General features: G+C 42.4%; 2 protein-coding genes across 3 annotated transcripts; one reads left to right on the top strand and one right to left on the bottom strand.

The window, feature by feature from the left end:
• The first annotated feature begins 2,583 nt into the window (after positions 1 to 2,583).
• Positions 2,584 to 12,042, top strand: LOC128455608 (ERBB receptor feedback inhibitor 1). 2 transcript variants are annotated; one of them, XM_053439320.1, is made up of 4 exons: positions 2,584 to 2,988; positions 8,349 to 8,555; positions 8,748 to 8,836; positions 9,009 to 12,042. In XM_053439320.1, the coding sequence occupies exons 2-4, from the start codon at positions 8,404 to 8,406 to the stop codon at positions 10,007 to 10,009; spliced, it is 1,242 nt and encodes a 413-aa protein (XP_053295295.1). In that variant the 5' UTR covers positions 2,584 to 2,988; positions 8,349 to 8,403; the 3' UTR covers positions 10,010 to 12,042. The 2 variants fall into 2 exon arrangements, with proteins under 2 accessions (XP_053295295.1, XP_053295286.1); XM_053439311.1 differs by lacking the exon at positions 2,584 to 2,988 and adding an exon at positions 5,641 to 5,857.
• A 3,242-nt stretch (positions 12,043 to 15,284) lies between these two features.
• On the bottom strand, positions 15,285 to 18,121 carry LOC128460659 (mucin-3B). The gene is made up of 9 exons (XM_053445906.1): positions 18,109 to 18,121; positions 17,720 to 17,844; positions 17,187 to 17,251; positions 16,897 to 17,099; positions 16,600 to 16,765; positions 16,340 to 16,504; positions 15,623 to 15,693; positions 15,440 to 15,522; positions 15,285 to 15,326 (listed from the first exon to the last, which is right to left on the bottom strand). The coding sequence occupies exons 1-9, from the start codon at positions 18,119 to 18,121 to the stop codon at positions 15,285 to 15,287; spliced, it is 933 nt and encodes a 310-aa protein (XP_053301881.1).
• Positions 18,122 to 19,150: the final 1,029 nt, after the last annotated feature.

The following is a 19,150-nucleotide window of genomic DNA, read 5'->3' as shown; positions in this document are numbered from 1 at the left end:
GTCATCGAGCTCTGCCACATGCACACGCTCACAAGCTCTCACACCCACAAATAGGAAAACAGAACTTGTTCAGCTCACTGACTTCAGCTCATCTGTGGACTGCAACCTTCATTGCACATGTGTTTTTCTGTCCTGCTCGTCTGCCTAGAGAGCAATGCTTTCTTAACCCGGTGGCTATTGATTTATATCTGAGTGCCCCCTTTGATGGCATTCCTGCAGATCTCCTTGGTGGAGAACATCTGAAATCTTTATCAGAGAAGCTGGGGGCCTGGGGTCCCACTGCGACCTGTGTTTCTAATATCCCTCCAGATTGAGGCTGGACCAGGAAATCAGGGGGAAAGACAAACTCCCACAGCAATCACGTGTTACCTAAGATGAATAGATTGCTACATTAAGCGAAGCCTGAACCCTCTCCCTTGCAGACTGACATGAGGAACACCGGAAACCTGGGATACTCATCGGCCAAACGCCAGGGACTCCTGTTTTGGCCGTTTGAAATACAATACAGGCATTACATTGCGGGAAATTCATTATGTGTTCCTTCTCGAGACATTTCAATAACGCAGCCAGAACGGAAAAAATCGTAATGTAGGCAGAAAGATTACTGATGTTCCCTGCACCAGATTAAAGTTACGAGGCCGGAAACAAGGCATATTAGGAGCGTGTTTCCATCTGTGTCAGTCAATCCCGTACAGAGCTCCAGCGGTGCAGCCTGTGAGCAGAGTTGGCTCTGAACCAGCGGCTGCAGAGAGTCGAACCAGCGTGACGTTCTCCATCACACCACAGCTGTCGTTTTCACAGCTTCCCCCCCTAACAGCAGACACAAATGAGTGCTTGTGTGGGTGTTTATGTGCGACTGTGAACGTGATCTACACAATGTTCCCATTCTTTTTTACTGCTTCGCAACGTAACACTATGTAAACTGTGGTGATGATTACTAACGTGACTTTGATTCAGACTCAGTCATTGGATTAACGTACCAATAACTCCCCCGGTCTGTGTCTGCAGTGATCCTCAGGTCACAGAGAGTAAACACACCCTGTCATCATCAAGGAGGCGGACTGGTTCGCTCCACCCATTACTAACAGCAGGCTGTGGCTGCACTTGAACCACTCCAAATAACAATGTTGAGGAGTGATGCAACGATGACTCGCTGTTGCTGCTTTTGATTATAACACGCTCCAAAACAGAAATACCTGCGTGTGAGGCAATTTACCCGACAAGTACCTCCATTTCCCAGAAGTCTTAGAACGCGCACAGGACGTGATTAATAACTGAGGTAGCCGGGGGGGACTCTCAGGAGTTTGGTATGGCTAACAAGTAGAAGCGCTTTAATTTGGTCATATTTACATTGTAGTGAGAGATGACAGCCCGTTGCCTGGGGATTTGTGTTGTGTTTCCACGGCAGTAGCCAAGTGTGTGTGGGTCTGCCAGACGAAACCACGATCCAGCAGTAATACACCGCGATGTGTCAGCCCGAGCTTTGGCTGTGGTGCTCACAGCTGCACGGCCTGGACGCAGCACTGGAGTTTAGTGTGGACTGTGAGGGAAGGACACAAACACATAAGATGTGTTCTTTCTGTGGGCTATTGTCAAATGTCCCTGAGGCAATGTTTTGCAATCTTCATTCTTACAACATTAAGCATGTAAATCCAAATCGATTTACCCCAATTATCAAGCCATATATATTCTGAAGTCCTCAACTGTGTAAATTGTTCTAACTTCACACGTATCATTTCTGCCACAACCCACATAAAAAGGAAGAGAATGACTACAGAATAAACAACAGAACAAGAAAAGAGTTCTCCACCATTGTCATCTCTGCAAAACTATCACTCAGTAATTGATTAATCTGTGCAGAAACATGTCAAAACTAGAATGAAACTCAGTAGAGGCCCCTGATCCGGATCCACACCAAGGATTAATGGTTTCTTTCCTGACCCATCCTTCTACCAAGTTCTGTGGAAATCCTCTAAGCTGTTTTTGTGTACTCTTGCTGACAAACAAATAACCAAACACACAAATAAACCAACAAACAGTGACTTCATGAAATCACTGTGCACGGCCATGAGATAATCCAACACATAACCCTAACACCCCCCCCCCCTCCAAAAAAAAAAGTAAAATGTACCTTTATAAAACAAGGTGTCAAGAATTTTCTGGTCAAAAAACACATGATTTTCTTAGAACTAGCAAACCTTAGTTTAAACCAGTTGTTTGTTGAATATAACAAATGTAAACAGAGCAAATACAAAGTGTAACACCATCCACTGCAGTCTTCCGAAGGCCAACAGGCTTGACGTCACCTCACAACACTGAACCTTTCACTGCTCTGTTTATATCAGTGTGAACTTCGGACGCAGGCCGAATATACTTGTAATTTAATTACCTGGGCAGGCAGGGGCAATCAATGCTGTGACCTCCATAGTGAATAAATCATTGACACTGATGATACAGTGCTTTTTTCTTTTCTTTTTTTAAAACTTGTTTCCAATTTAACTCCACCCTTCCTGTTGGTGAGGGAGTCATAGTAATCAGCTGAGAGACTGTGGCGTCACATCATAACTCTACCATTGTGCTGTGAGCGAGCCTGAGCCGCAGAGGGGAATTCCTTTCAGCTCAGAGCTCGGCGGAGAAGGAGCGAAAGGTGTCACTTTTCCAGAGGAGTTAGGGAGGTGTGGCTGGATGTGGTGGAGAAATGTCAATGTGAGTCAAGAAAACAAAGAAAAGATATCTAGTAAGAAATAAGTAATTTTTCCTGGAAATGAGATCCTCTTTCATCTGCCATCACAAACTCTCATCAGAGCTGCCTCTGGCTGAGGGTGCTTATCTCCCTCCCTGCCCTTTTTTTTCTTCCCTCCTTACGAACTTTATAAGGCGCTTCCTGTGACTGCTGATGTCACAATACGGCTCACACGCAGCGCAGGGAGGGGGGCCGAAGTAGGAGGAGAGACGGTTTGGACATGAAGCCCGTGTACCCTCTTGAATGTGAGTGTTTGGTGGAACAAAAAGAGAGTTTTCAGAGCAGTAAAGCAGGAATATATTTTAAACACATTTAAAATTGAACTGGATTTATTTGATTTTATTTCCCTTTTAAAAGTTTGCTTTGTTGTTTCTTCTGCTCAGGAGGTCATGTTTTCACTTGTGCTTGTTTGCACAAGTGAAAAAAACGATTTCCAGTGAAGTGTTTGAGTCCACAAAACACTTTTGGAGTTCCGGTTGTAAACAGCGCTGCACCCAAATCCAATACAATTACACACAAGAACTCGTGATAGCTGCAGTATCTGCTGCAGTAACTAGGAAGAGGACAGAGAACATTCAGGCAATAAACATGGTGTAAATAACGCTGTTTTTAGTCTTTTTTGTTTTGTCTTTTTTCTGTTGTTTTTTTAAGTTTGAAGAAGTGGTTGCAATTTACCCTCAATTGAAATGGATTTGCCTGCAATTTTTTTAACCCTGAAACTCCAAAAGTGGTTTGTTGGGTGAACTATCCCTTTGAGGCTGTGACCCCAAATAATCACAATTCCCAACAATAAAAGCAGAAGCAACCCAACATAAGTTTGCATGTTACAAAAACGATAAGAATCAATGAGAGACCAACAAAACAACAATGCTGTGCAGCACCTGCAGAGATTATAGATGAGTGTGTCCTGCACCAGTCGTGACTTGAAACTTGAGCTTGTCAGTTGAAAATAATGTGTTGTGATGACTACTGTAAATTTCACTGGGGAAAATATTCACCCATTGCTCTGCTGGTCACATGGTCAGGCGGAATCCCAAAAATGTGCCTGTGAAATTATAAAGCGGGATTAGCGAGAGCCCGGTCCGTGCAGGGGCCAAATATGTAATGATAAGCCCTTTGGGTTTGGGGGGCCCCTGTGTTCAAGCTGTAAAGGATTTACGAACTCTGGCACAACAGCACTCTGTTCTCTCTCATCACTCCACACTCTGCTCCGCTCTCTGCCACCATTGATTCAACATACGAGTTGTTTGTAGTTATTGTATCGGGGTGTTTGGTTAGTGTGCATGTCAGTGCTGGGTTTGTTTAGCTCAGTAGACATAGTTAATGCAACACCAGTTAGGGTCTAAGCTGGCTAAGTGACTGGGAATGGAGGGAGTGAGGGTTTGCACGTCCCAGATCTTTCTTACTTTAATCTGAAGTGAAACAAATAGGGGATGTGTGTCTCAAACCTTGATGTTTCACATTGTGTCAGTCAAACAGATCTTGTCCAGCAAAAAGGAAAAAGGCCCAGATTGATCTGATAAGAAGGAAGCTGAGCAATCTGGGCTCTATTCAGTTGACGGCAGAATGCTGTGCAGATAAGAGACTTTCTGGCTGTGAGTCTTTGCCTGCTGTCTGCCTTATCGCCCCTGGAGCCATCCCCATTACTGCCTCTGTCTCCCTGCACATCTCGCCTCATGCAGTTCACTTCTGACTACAGCGTGCATGCTTGTTATTTACAAAGCCACACATTTAAAATATAACACTGGTTATATTTGAAACTTGCAGGATGTCTCTTTCTCCTGCAAGGAGCAGCTGTAAAACATCAACCTGTTCTTTTTCGAGAATGATCCGGGAGCGTGCCTAGAATTTAACAGCCTCCTTGCAATGTACTTTAATTAAATCACAGAGCAGCTACTGTTTATGTGTCTGCTCTGCTGATCCCACTGGAACAGTTTGTCAGCTGAGCGTGTATCCTTGTGTTCACACTTCCTCTGACTGCGGGGTTAAAGCCGGTGATAAATGAAGCTCTGCAGACTTTGAACACATCAAGTCGACTCATGCTTAAAGTAGTCCTGCGTGTATGTGTTTAGTTTATTTCATTCCTTTCCGTGTAATTTAAAAGAAATTTTGCTAAACCAAACAATACACTTGTACGCCTTTAGGCGTTCCATTAGTGAACAAGCAACCGGAAGAAGAAAAATCCTATATTACTTACAACTTTCATAAAAATAACATAACAAACACAGATTGCCAACCCTTTAAAAAAATATTTGTTGTACTTTTTCGTCACTCTAGCTTGGGGAAAGGCTAGAGGTTTGATTGGTTGACCATAATGTAATCATAACTCAATGAGTTCATACTGTCAATTTAGTTATTATTTTTGCTTTGATTTGTTTTAATGACTAATTAAAAACTCCAGCCTCACTCCACATGCAGTTGCGGTGGTTTTGGCTCAGGTGAAAGAAAGGGTCGTCCACTTACCAGAGGTTTTGCGTGCCAAATAATCCTCCGGCGAAATACTGAATCCTAAATTGCCCTTGATTGCTGTGAGTTATGAGTTCTGTATGATATAGAAAGTGTTTTCACGCATTTGCACGGTGTGAGTGAATGGGTGAGTGGCAAAACTGTGCTGTCAAGTGTCTTGAGTAGTAGACCATTTTACCAATGTCACTGAAATACACATTTTCTTTAAAATAGTGCGTTTGTGTCATTTTACGCATGACCAATAATATCTTTACGTAAATTACTAGGTGACTCTGTGCCAGTCCATCTGAACTCCAGCCTGAGCGGTTAAAGAGACACTGGCCGCAAAAATGCAGACTGCGCCTTTAAGGGCAAGTGCGCAAAGGCGGAGCCACGGCGCGTCTCCTGGCTTATAACCCCCGCTCACTACAATGCTTGACTTGTCTGAAAAAGTGTCACAGTGCAGCCGGAGCGTCAACAATCCGCTGGCGCCCCGATCCTGATGCAATAGGAGTCTGAAGATTAGAGACTCAAAGTGAATCCCTCCCCCCCCTCCCCTCCCCAACCCTCCAGCACGTCTCCACAGAGGAAGGCAGGAGCGAGGATCTGTATTTACCACGGAGGAGTGTAGGGGGTCAGCCGGCGGAGGGAAGCTGGAGAGTTATTTAGGTGAGTCCACACAGTGATCTGAAATGTCCTGGTGGAGGCTGCTGCTGCTGCTGCTGCTGTGGGGATCCTGCCTGTTGCTTTGTATGTTGCTGCCAGATCCACACATTTATGCAACTTCAGGCACCTTTAGAAAAAGAAGAAAAAAAACGTTCTGTCCACATTTTAAATTTTGCTGTTTTAATTTTTATATGCACAGAGCAAGAAGCATGGATGATGAATTTGTCTTTAAATTTGAGATTTTTAGGATTTGAAAAAAAACCCAGAGGGAATAAGAAGAAAAAGATTCGGCTCTAAATGATGAAAAAAAAATTGAGAATATGTTTGTTTGTATATCTTTGAGGCGCTAGCCAATTATAAACTGGAGTAATTCTCTATTTGAGTCATATCTCAGCGTGTGCTTTCCGCCTAAAGTAAAAGGAAATGATCATTCATTGTGTATCATCATCAGGTGGCCTTGCCAGATAGCTGACTTATGTGTTGTGGTGTGACTCACCTGCCTGCTAGAGGGCTTTTTAACCATTACATTATCTCAATCCGGTAAAGTGAGGGGGTGTGCGCGCTCTTCGCTTGCCGCACAGGTAGAGCGGGTATGGTTGCTCGGAAACCGCTGCAGGGGTGACATGAGCGGGGTGTGAACTGCTGCTCTCGAGGCCTGTGTGTGACTCCAGCACCACGCTGCTATCTGCTGGGGTTTGATATCACTGCTCACCCCAGCAGACCTCCTCGCTCCCCAGCAGCCATGTGTCTTCTGCACACACAGATGGAGCCACTCCAAAAGAACCAGAAAGGTTCATACTAATTATGATTATAAAAGAAATGGAGGCTCCTTCTGTGTTCAAATGGTCAGTATTGGTGACTAACGCAATCCCCCCCTTAGAGGGTCAATGCTCTGCATGACTTCACATCATTTGTTTAATCCTGTTGCCTGTAAATGCTCCTATGGTTAACTGCCAGGAAGAACTGTCTTTGCACCTGTTGCAAGAGGAAGCACGGGCCCCTGGGGATTCATTATCGAGGATCATGTTGCTTCCCGTCCCCCGGCCGAACCGAATCGACAGCCCTGGGCGACGGGGGGTGGCGTGCCTTGTTTGGCATATTGGCTCGGGCTGATGCCCCAAGCCTTCTTGTTGTTTTAGAGCTTTGTTTCTCGCCAGCTGTCAGGGCAGCACATAAATATGGCTCATAGGGGACCAGGAGTGAGGGGGGCCGTGTTCTGCTCAGTCATCACTCCCACATTATAAGGAAGACAGCGTGTCCCCGTGTGTGTGCACACACCTCGTTTGTGGTCTCCAGCAGAGATAACCATGCACCGGGGTTATGGAGGCACCTGTTTCCCTGCATTCTGTAAAACAGGATTAATGCTGTTAAGACGACTGCTGGTCCACTCAAGTCATGAGATTTGCTTCAGCAATGCATGGCTGATGTCACACTGGATTCAGACATGGTGTACTACAAACACACCTATAGTTACCAATGATATAATATTACACTGTGGACTTGATCATTACATTTTCAGATTTTCCTGGGACATCATGAATGGGATATTCCCCCAAAATGTATCCGGTCTATTGCTGAACCCACAAATATCCCCATGCTGCAGAGTTTCTTCCTCTCTGAATATTGTATACATTGTTTACTCAACTCCGACACATACTTGACGTGACACAGACATTCAGGTGATTTGACATGAGGAGTTCTTGCAACATCAGGTATATCTGTGGTAACAGGAGAGTCCCATCCTCTGCTGTTCTGGACAAGTGAGATTGCAGCAGCAGAGCACAGCACATTCAAGTTTTAAAATAAACCGTAAACCTGTTGGGATTCGACGTTAGAGTGTGTAGAAATGCAAATCTGAAAGCTGGTAAAGCTGATTTACCACCTTGAAATTGAGGTTTGTAAGGGAGTATAGAAATAATCAATTTACTCGATATACACCGACACCTTTCGAATGTCATACCACCTCACTTGAATCTTGAATCAGTTCAAATTCAAGCCCTTCTTGCTCTCCTCATTTACGCCCGATGAAATTTTTCTTTCTCTTAAAGTGCAACAGATCCTAGCAACCGTTTTACTTTGATGGGGACTTATTTTCGCTGTTGATCAAGACTAGTACTTTAGTTCTCACTCAGAACATTATAAACAACTCTGTTCTGTCCTCAGGGCGCATTGGGACACAAGTGTATAAACGTCCTTTGAAACCAAGCTCCTGTCCTCCCTCTGTTATATGAGATTTGTATCCTCACTTGTCATACAAAACAGACAAGGCCATAACTAAACATGTGCCACCATGGTGGGCAGCAGAGCGGGGGGGGGGGGGGGGGGGCTGGCTTTCTGTGCCTTGTTTTGTTTGTGTAATATCAGTATTTTGGTTCTTCCTGGCTTCACTACAGGATGTTATCACGTGCTGCCACATCATCTGTGTCTGTCCATCTGCTTTTGCTTCCAACTTCCTTTAACAGTATTTCTCGGTTTTGTCTTGGCTATGTTGCAGTTCCACCAGAGGCAGGGGCAGCCAGCCGGGCGATCTGAGTGTTTCCTGATTTTTGATGCGACCCGAGTGTACCTGGAGCATGTCCACAGTGGGCCTGACTGTCCAGGAGATCTCTTTTCCCATAGAAAACCCCTTCCTGCGGGGCAGCTACTGTCACAGCATGGCTGGATCCAAATCCTCCTGGAGCTACCGCACAGAGCCAAACAAGTGAGTGTTGAGAGGCCAGGACCAGGAGTAATCCATCAGGGGAAGATTGTCAGAAAGGAATAATTTTTCTTTAATTCTATTATGCATGACATGCTTAGATTGTATGGACTGAGATTATTTGTATGTCCCAATGAAACTTTATTAGACCTGGAAAAAAGCATCTAAAAAGATTAATTTTGTCTTCTTTAACAGCTTCTACTTCAGTATGGAGAGAGCACACACAGAACACAGCTCTCCAACCCAACAAAAGGGGCGGCCTCCAGCGTCTCTAAGTCACGACAGTAAGTGCATGATCAATCACCTTTATATTAAAAGGTCCTCTGAAATAAATACAAATATGAAAGAATAGATTTTCCAGAAATGGAGAGAAAGTTTACAAGATCGCTTGAAGTTGTATAAGTAACAATTGTTGTTAAGGAATCCCCCTCAACGTCCTTTATTTTCCTCTGACAGGACACAGTCCCAACACACAGAGATTACCTCCAAAGAAATGCCGGCCCTCCCATCTCTCCCTGTCCTGCACTGCTGAACCCTCCACCCCAAGTCCTGCCGACGATGACCAGGTGGTCCCCTCATTCCAGAGGCTCTCGGTGTACGAGTGCAGCAGCCCACCACAGACACCGGGCAGATGCTCCAAGCCTCTGCCCCCAATCCCCCCACAAACAGACTTCTCCCATGAGCAGGCCATAGACAATGAGGTAGAATTTTTCACGAGTACGGACGACAGCTTGTGTCTGGTGTCCGATCAGAGTCCCAAATCGTTTCCTTTTCAGTATAGAGTCCTTGGCCGACGGAGCTTCAGGGACTGGGGGCAGATAAACCATGCCTACTCTTACTACGAGGGCCCATTGAGACCACAAAGCCAGAGACAGCCCCAACAGCACCATCAGATGCATCCTCCACAGGAAGTACGGGAACAGTATGAGCAGCAGCCACCCCAGCAGCGTCAGGAACCCCCTCAGCCGGTGGTCTGTCAGAGACAGCAGGACAAGACTCAGAGGAAGCTACGGCGCTCTCACTCAGGCCCGGCTGGATCCTTTAACAAAGCCTCGCTGCGCTTCGCTTGCAACAAACGCTACACCAACAGTATGGATAAACCTGAGGTGCCCCCCCCTATCCCTCCTCGAACAAAGACAGGAGACTACCGCCGCTGGTCAGCAGAGGTCTCTTCTGGGGCTTATAGTGACGAAGACAAACCACCTAAGTTGCCCCCAAGGGAACCTTTTTCCAGAGGCAGCTCTCGTACCCCCAGCCCCAAGAGCCTCCCAACATACACTAATGGAGTGATGCCTCCTACCCAAAGCTTTGCACCAGATCCTAAATACGTGAGCTTTCGAGGTTTACGGAGACAAAACAGTGAGGGCTCCCCCTGCATACGTCCTGTTATGGAAAACGGGGAGAAGGTCAGCAACACACATTACTATATCCTGCCTCAGGAGACTCACTTCGTGTAGAGACATTTTCTTCGGAACATGTACAGCTCTGCAGATCGCAATACAGTTATGTCGGACTGCGACTGCAACACCGGAGGATTTACTCTGATTTGAAGTTTTGATGGAAGTAGCAGACGACTTTGCTGTACATGAGCAAAAACCACTTGACAAAATGGTGAAACTGGACACTAACAACCCTCAAATGCTGCTTTTACAGTTAACATTTTTCTTATGAACCCCTTATGTATTCTGATCTCACAGGGTATTTACGCACTGTATTCAGTTACTGGTAATGTTGGAGTAGCCGTCACAATCGAGATACCTTACATACAAATCGTATCTCTGATTAGGCTGAGGGCAAAATTCAACACTGTAGAGCTTATTTTTGATATGATTTTTATTTTATTTGATGTCATTCAATATTGTGCTGTTTTTGCTGATGTTGTGGTTCAGTCAGAAAGGGACAAGCGGGCCTTGGCCCTCGTGTGCTCAGTATTCTGTGTCTGTAAGGTTGAGGCTGTTTGATGCTGCTTACGTATCTCACTGGGGACAGAAGGTCAGTAATGTCACCACAGATCGCTTAATCTATGAAGTCTAAACGCAAGGCCAATTACTTTCTAACAAAGTGAAGGATGTTAGCACGCAATTCTCAATTCTGTTTGCTATTATATATCGACACTGATGGCTTCTCCTGCCTTGATGAAGATTCAGTCTTATTCCGGCCTATACTATGTCTGTGTAAAATTGTGTTTCCCACATGGCACATTGTCATGGTACATTTTGTCCTGAGAGAGGGGTACATTACTGGTAGCTATGCATGTTTCCAATGGAATGTCTAGTGCAGCTTACATGGTATAGTTGTCTGATGAGTGTGTTTATGTATATTATATGTGCGTGAACGTGTTTGTACATACGTGCATGTGAACAACGGTCGGAAAAGTGTTGCGGTGATTTGTAAAGGAGTGACATTCTACGGTGAAGCAGAGAATTGTCAACCATATTTGTTACTGTGCTCTGCTTGTTGAGCTCAGCCCTCCTCAAAGTGCACACATTTGTTTGCTTTGTTTCAGGCGCCAGGTCCATTCTCTCGCACAGAAATCGACCTGTTGAACATAAATGAATGAATGTATGCTCTTCTTACTGAAATTCCGTCAAACAGTTGGTGGAGCTTTTTCTTTTCTTTCTTTTTTTTTTTTTTTGGTCAAGCTGTGAGTCATTGCTTGGAATGAATTTGCCTCAAATACTACCTCCCTTTGATATTAAATCCTATACTTCATATACTCCCCCATTTTAAATTGTGTCCTACGGCAAAATCATGACATCGTGATCTACAAAACTCGAGGTAAACGGCTCCAGACGTGACCCGGGATGAAGCTTAAATACGAAGCTACAAAGTCAAGTATCACAAGAGTATCCTAAAATCAAGAGTTTAGATCAGGCAGAGCTCAGAGATGTGAGGCTAACCTGTTAATACAGACACATTACAAAGACAGTGCAGGGTTTACCTACCTGACACAGACTTTCCTGTTCTGCTCATGCATTCCTGCCTTACATGATTGCAGTGGGTGTGGTCTGAGAGACTTTGGCTGCTGGCAGCCTAGAAAATACATGAACTTTTATTGTCATAGATTATTCAAGAGGCATCAGGATGATATTGTAAATGTAGCATATGAATTGAAGTAACCCTTGGTGTTCAAATTGGGAAACATAACTGCTAAGGTCAAACGGTCATTGAAGTATACTTCTTCTATCCCTCCTGCTCACGGACCCTTGCCAACACAATCTTGCTTTTGACTTAAACGTTTTTTTGAGATAAAAAAAGTTTACATCACACACTGATACTATTTAATCTTAAGGTATTCACATGTCTTATTAGAAATGATGAAACTGAATGAAGTTTATTGAGACATAACTTCTCTGCTGTGGTGAAGACATGCACTGGGAGAGTGCAGTATGCTGTGTACAGTATTTAACTATTCCATTTGTTATTATGAATAGTCGATAAGTATATAGTCTTTAAAAAAAGAAAGCAAAATAAAGTGACTTATTTATGAGCCTGCTTCGTTCCGTTTCTTGAATCTGTCGAGAGTGAAGTGTCAACTCAGCTGTCTGGCCTGTTTTATCACCCACACACACCCTCATGCTGTGCCTTATTGTGACTGGCCTCTATCCAGAGAAAGGAGAGTGACTTACAATGGCCGACTGACAGGTGTACAGTATATGGCCTTCCTCTTCCTGGTTATTGCAGTCTCCTCTTTCATGACCGATTAGATGCTCTATGGCAGCCAGTTTTGCACCCACAAGTTTTGGAAGTACTTAACAATGTTACAAACATTTTACTCCTGACTTGAGTCCATGTGGTTAGGCATGGAGCCGAAACCACAGCGAACGACACATGGCATCAGAAGTCAATTAATTACTCAATACACTGCAATTCAGCTGGACTTACAGCTTCCACCGTAACCTCGCAGCAAGGCAGTGACCATTTCTGTACGTTTGCTGTGCTGTAGCATTTGATTTAGCATTATTCTCCCATTGAAAACAAGAGGCAGCAGGCGGAACTATCTAGGCCACCTGGCTGCAAACCCTGTCACTTGTTTCCTTCTTCAGCGAGCTGCTAGGTGACAGCATGGGTGGTGACTATGGCAACTCAAAGAAAGACAGGTTGCTCATTTTAAATATAGTCAGCTGGAGGCAAGAAAGATCACGTGCCAGATGAATTTACTAGGTGTGTGGTTTTCTAAAATTAATAGAAGAGCAACACACATTGTTGCACCCATATAAAACTAAAAGGTGCTGTGATGCCAGAGGGAAGAACTCACTGGGACTTCACTTTCACTATTTTCATGACTTCTGATCAGAAAGGCACTAGGGATCATTATGATTCTGCGTTAAAGTGAGACATTTTCTACACCATCTGAAATGTGTGGCTGTTGTCTGTTCTTTGTCTTTTCAAAAGCCGCAGGTAAATAAAAAACCCTCCTGACTGAGCTTTTCCTCTCTGTCAACACAACTTGAATCTTAGCTGGGTTTTGGCGCTGACTTGTGTTCATCTCAGGTATCGAGGAGATTTAACTTCCAGTTGACGACATCAAATATATTTGTTTCCCTCAGTCAATTACAGATAAATCCTTGGGTGGCACTATTGATGGACTAAACTCATTTTAATTACAATGATTATTACATTAATTGTGATTACTGCATTTCTCATTAATTGCTCCACAGGCTCTGAAGAGTAGTCGGCAGGAAGAGAACATTTCTTTTTGCTGTTTCCGGCTCATAACACAAGTCTGCAGTGCCACATAGATCTGCAGAAAGATTCACCGGTAGAGGGAATACTGTTTAACCAATAACCACCTAATGTATGACAATGAGAAGTGTACACGACAGATACTCTGTGCTATATCCTAACCTGTCATATGTCATATGTCCAAAGAGTGGAAAAACTGGAGTTTATATGTTCTGTTGCTTTTGAGTGGGATTTTTCTGGGTCTTCTGATCTCCATCCCACGTTCCAAATATGCACCTTGTTTGGAAAATATGCAAATTGGTTACATTGGTTGCATTGATCAGTTTTTTCTGTTTATTTGGGTGTAACTTTTCATTTGCTGTGCAAGGGTGGACACAGTTGTGAATATTTAACTCAGGCTGAAGTGCTGCTGGTTAAATTTTACCCAGGTCAAAGCGCTTATTTTGAACATATAGTCCTGTGAACTTAAAGAAACTGGTCACAAATCTGTCTTTAGCCACTAGATGGAGACAAATATCCCTTTAGCCTTTCATATGAAAAGACAACGAGAACTCTTTATTTCTTTTATGGATCAGCAACAGAGATTTACAGACGCAGCTTAGGGTGCAGTGGCTGTTTTAAAACAAGTGGTCGCTAGGTATAATATTGGACTGCCGTTGAGCTGGGGAACCTGGTTTGCTGTCATTGCAAATTACCACTATTAAGGTTATTTATGCATGAAGAATTTTCAGATCACTCTACCAAATCATGACAAATTAAATGAAACTCACTTGATCCCTCTGCCTTTCAATATTCCTCCCTCCTAACTTATTGCAAAGGCAAAACAGCTATAAAAGTTAATGCATGTATGCCATCTAGTGACAGGGGATAGTAATGACTCAGCGGGACATCCATAAGGAACCGTCACCCATTTTGTGGATAACCAAGCTAATTTGTAATGGATCCAAACACAAATCCCCTAAATCTCTCCGACAAGGTTGACCTATTGCATGGCTATTGTGTTGACCCAATGTATCAGAATGATACAAATCATGGGCTACTCGGGTATAAGTTCTACACTGGGTCACATGGATTAGACTGCATGAAAATCAATAACTTTCCACTCTCGGGGTTTTAACAGTTACAAGCTAATTCAAGTTGTCTGTGTGGTTTCCCAATTCATCTAATTCCTAGAAATTATTCTGTGCACTCTGAGAAGATGTAGACTTGAGGTAAAAACCACCAGACCAAGAATTTGACGATAACATGTCTGCATGTTCCTGTGTGAAGACAACGTCGCTGAAAAAACTCCAGGACAAGCGTTTGAGAAAGAGACAGAACAAACTGTCATAACTCTGAACTTTGCCTCCTGAATGAGGATTGTCTTGGTTTTGATTGTGGAGTGATTTTTTGTTTAGCCTGTACCTGGTTTTCCTCATGATTGGATCTGTGTTCACCTTGAGTTTTCAGTTTCCTGTTTTATTTTGAAGTTTTGCTCCTTGTGTGTTTCCCTACTTTACTTCCAGTCTTTGTCAAGTCATCCTGCCTCCCCTGTGTGTATAAGTCTCTGTGCTTCCATTTGTCAGTTTGTCATCTTACATGGATGTCTCACATCCCTCTCTTGTATATTCTAGTGTTTCCTAGTCTCTTTACCAGTTTTTTTTGTGTTTTTTAGAATTTTGATTACCGCGTTTTTCTGTTTTGGTATTTTGCCTTTTTTTGTGCATTTGGTTATACTTTTGTCTCTGCATTTTTGGGTCCACCTGCTCACTAAAACCTGACAGGTTGTGTATTTTTTTTCAACCTTGTGTTTCTCACTGCTAGTTGCTGCCATTTAAAGTAAATGCAAACATTGACAAACATTAATAAAATAGTATAAATTAAAACACTGGAGTCTGAATTTGAATGCTCAGTTTTATAGGACACAAGACGCTACAGTCGATTAAAATTGATAAAGCTTAAATAAAATCATCATAAATACTAATAAGACACTTCATGTGTTATATACACTTGACAACTCTAGGAAATATTCTAATAAAACTATAATTGTCCAGACTAAAGCCTTCATCAGGGGTTGATGTCCAACACCTCTGGATCGTCTGTTGTGACCTGAAGAAACAAGAAGGATCCCATATTAATATCAATATGTTGTATCAATGAGCTTAGATTTAGTTATAGCTGAGAAGTGTAATACGAGAATAATAATAAAAAATAAATAATACCTGCACTTGAGTGTCAACATTTCCTAGATGTGGTCTATAGGTCTCTGATAAGTAAGGGTCTTTCATTCCCAAGTTATGGTATGCTGTAAAAAGAATGTGATCACGTTAAACCTTGCAAATTTGAAGGTCCTTGCTGGGAAAATTCTAAAATATGTAAACGAATAGAAGAAAGCAAGAACACACCTGAATTAGTGAAGTCAAAGAAATCATCCTCTAAAATAGACAGTCTTCTGTTAAAGGAGTTGCTCCTTTTCCTAAAATGGATACAGGATGATCAGTTTTACATGTCGGTGTTTGCAGCTTGACCATCAACATAACTGTACTGGTAGATGCATTTATTTGGATGGTTCATCCAAATATGAAAATTCACTCTATCTACTCATCCCTATGCCTAACACTTCTGGAGTCTCAGTGGTAAACTTTGTAAGACTAGAATCCAATACAATTTAAGTCAATGGGGAGTCCATACAGCTTGTGTGGTGTCATCCAAGTGTCCACAAGCCCTGACATTCATATTCAACTCGATACTCTGTCACTACCATAGTTTTTTAAGCCTTTATGTCCTCTGATATCTGTCAGTCGGAAAAAATGCTAACGTCTGCCAGCATAGCCACTTCTGTTGGACTTTTAGGCTTTAAAACATTTCGAGTCGAATATGAATGTTGGGGCTTCCGGACACTTGGGTGACATTCCGCGAGCAGTATGGAGGCATGTTATGTTTTTTCTGTATTATTGTGTCACTAAGTTAGGGCACTAATCAACTACGCTGTTTACCCCTGAGACTCAAAGTGTTTTGTGGACTCAAACACTTCACCCACCCTTCCTTGGCACAGGGGTGGGTAGATAATAAGTGAATTTTCATTTCAGGGTGAACTATTCCTTTAAGTAATCATAACTCACCAAATTCCTGTATATTTCTTTTTGGCATAGACAGCAATGATAATGCCAATCAAGAGCAGGAATACTGCTGCCAATGATCCAAACAGGGCTCCATAGAAAGCTGGACCCCGGCGGAAGAATTCACACTGTGGACCATAAAACTGCTGCAGGCTTGATTCATAGCACCTGGGATGAGAAGAAACAAGAGTGAATTGCATTCATAAAAAGTATATGTTACGAGAATTCAAGTATATTGAATAGAAGTAAATGTTTTGTCTTACCGACATATAGGCCCTTTCTGAATTTCATTGAGGCACTCTCCGTGATGATTGCAGTAATTAGGATGAGTTTTACAATGTCCAGCACACTGCCATTGACCATTACTTATCACAGCAGTGTAATTAGCAAACTGAGTGCAGTCAACATAAGGCTTCAAGTCTGTAATATCTAAAAATACAAAAAAGTGGTGTTTATTTGTTTTAACACTTTTAGTACCATAATGCAAATGTAAAACTATGAAACACATTAAATGAAAAAACTAAAAAGCATCAACATGTCAAAGGTAGTAACACACTTACTGTTAACTTCAGGTGATAGGAAGGTGATTTCCTTTAAATTCACACTTCTGTTATCAAAGGCCTGAGAAATCTTATTGAGGTTACTTGTGTTGTTCAAGATATCAGTCAACACCCCCTCAAGCTCAGTGTTGACAAACTGGATTTGTGTTTCATTATTCAGATAGCTGTATTCTGCCAGACTTGCTGCAACAACACTTCCGTTTCTAAAGGAGCAAAATAGATAGAAATTAACCCAAAAACTCAGACTGCATTGAATTAAAAAGTCAGTTAAATCGCTCTAAGACACTTACGATAACTTGATGATTTGTACTTTTTCAAAGCTTTGTGGTTCCGCTTCTTTGCATAGGGGTTGAAGCTGGAACATAGAACAAACATTATTAAAGTTAAAAAAATGTATGGCAGTAAATACTATATAGCGACAGTCACTATAAAACAATTATCTGCAATTATTTTTTAACTCCACCACTTTAAACCTGTTTTACTGAAACGTCATTAGGGTAGGATATGAACCAGGGAAGAAGCCATTAACCTTTTAATGAGATTAGAATAAGGGGGCAGATCCAGAAAAAAAACATTCTCTCTATACCATGGCAAGATATGGCATTAGCCTTGATGGAGGTATGCACTCTCTGAGCATCCTTCAAGTTACACAAGGAGATCATAAATCAAAGGATTGTCTTATATTTTATTTAAGTTTCAATAAATTAAGTTGTGTAGTTTCTGTGTAAAACTGCCAACAGACATCGATTAGTAAAGACAATAAAACCTCACTGGCAGACGTCATGATGATTACATTGTGTAACAATGAAAAAATAATATATACCTGCAGGACTAATGTGTTGATGAATTCTTGTGATTTAGTTGAGTTTAAATCATTAAAAGCAAGCTGAAAATCCATCTGGATTGACAAGGTGAAATTCGTTTTTCGTGTTGGTATTGCCCCGGTATCTGCAAAAAAACATGAGACAAGGGGCATTGAGGTTAAAAGACCATTAAATGCACAGTAAAATACAATATTTCTTTTAATAGAACATTGGATGAAAACAAAACGGCAAAACACAAAGTATTACATTATGGAATAAAAAAATCTCACCAATATGAGGGGAGGTGTCATTGTTTCCAAAAGAGCAGATATCACCGTAGACAGAATCTAGACATTGGCAATGACAGCGTCCAAGTGTTGAATTGTATTTACAGACACCGCTGGCACACTGACAGTCCTCATCTCTACACTGAGGAGTTGTAGATTCAATTACAGTGGTTGCAGACAAAGTTGTAGAATTAAAAGCACTTTGCAGGGTTGTTTTTGTAGTTTCAGTAGTCTGCGTGGTTGATGCTGGTGTTGAACTGGTAGGTTTGGAAGATGTTGTAGTTGCCAAGGATTCAATTGTTGTCGATTTAGCTGTCGTCTGCTTGGTTGAAGTAAATATGGTTGTTGATGGGGAAGCACTTTGCAGGGTTGTTTTCGGGGTTTCATTAGTATGGGTGGTGGATGCTGGTATTGAACTGGTAGCTGTGAAGGAAGTTGTTGGTGTCAAGGATTCACTAGTTGTCGATTCAGCCGATGTCTGCGTTGATGACGTATTTATGGTAGTTGATGGAGAAGAACTTTCCATGGTTGTTTTTGTAGTTTCAATAGTTTGGGTAGTTGACACTGGTTTTGAACTGGTAATTGTGGTAGACATTATGGGCGTCATAGATTCACTTGTTGTTGACTCAGCCGAAGTCTGCATAGATGAAGTATTTATGGTTGTTGATGGGGAAGCACTTTGCAGGGTACTCTTGGTAGTTTCAGTATTCTGGGTAGTTGATACTGGAATTGAACTGGTAAGTGTGGTAGACGTTGTGGGCGTCATAGATTCACTTGTTGTTGACTCAGCTGAAGTCTGCATAGATGAAGTATTTATGGTAGTTGATGGGGAAGCACTTTGCAGGGTACTCTTGGTAGTTTCAGTATTCTGGGTGGTTGATGCTGATAATGATATGGTAGGTGTGGTAGATGTGGTGGGCGTCATAGATTCACTTGTTGTTGATTCAGCCGAAGTCTGGGTTGATGACGTAAGTATGGGAACAGATACCGGAGTACTTTGCAGGGTACTTTTGGTAGTTTCAGTATTCTGGGTAGTTGATACTGGAATTGAACTGGTAAGTGTGGTAGACGTTGTGGGCGTCATAGATTCACTTGTTGTGGATTCAGCTGACGTCTGCATGGATGAAGTAAACATGGTTGATGATGGAGAAGCACTTTGCAGGG

Source organism: Pleuronectes platessa, chromosome 2 (genome assembly GCF_947347685.1).
Source record: "Pleuronectes platessa chromosome 2, fPlePla1.1, whole genome shotgun sequence".
NCBI lineage: Eukaryota > Metazoa > Chordata > Actinopteri > Pleuronectiformes > Pleuronectidae > Pleuronectes > Pleuronectes platessa.
The sequence above is the reverse complement of the archived record's forward strand: the minus strand, read 5'-3'. Positions and strand labels throughout refer to the sequence as shown.

Excerpts from the sequence above, each read along its gene's own strand:
- LOC128455608 (XM_053439320.1), top strand. The coding sequence starts at position 8,404 with ATGCGACCCGAGTGTACCTGGAGCATGTCCACAGTGGGCCTGACTGTC. Across the intron at positions 8,556-8,747 it reads TACCGCACAGAGCCAAACAA|CTTCTACTTCAGTATGGAGA; the intron begins GTGAGTGTTGAG and ends CTTCTTTAACAG. Across the intron at positions 8,837-9,008 it reads AGCGTCTCTAAGTCACGACA|GACACAGTCCCAACACACAG; the intron begins GTAAGTGCATGA and ends TTCCTCTGACAG.
- LOC128460659 (XM_053445906.1), bottom strand. Across the intron at positions 15,694-16,339 it reads AAGAAATATACAGGAATTTG|GAAAAGGAGCAACTCCTTTA; the intron begins GTGAGTTATGAT and ends TATCCATTTTAG. Across the intron at positions 15,523-15,622 it reads CTTTGACTTCACTAATTCAG|CATACCATAACTTGGGAATG; the intron begins GTGTGTTCTTGC and ends TTCTTTTTACAG.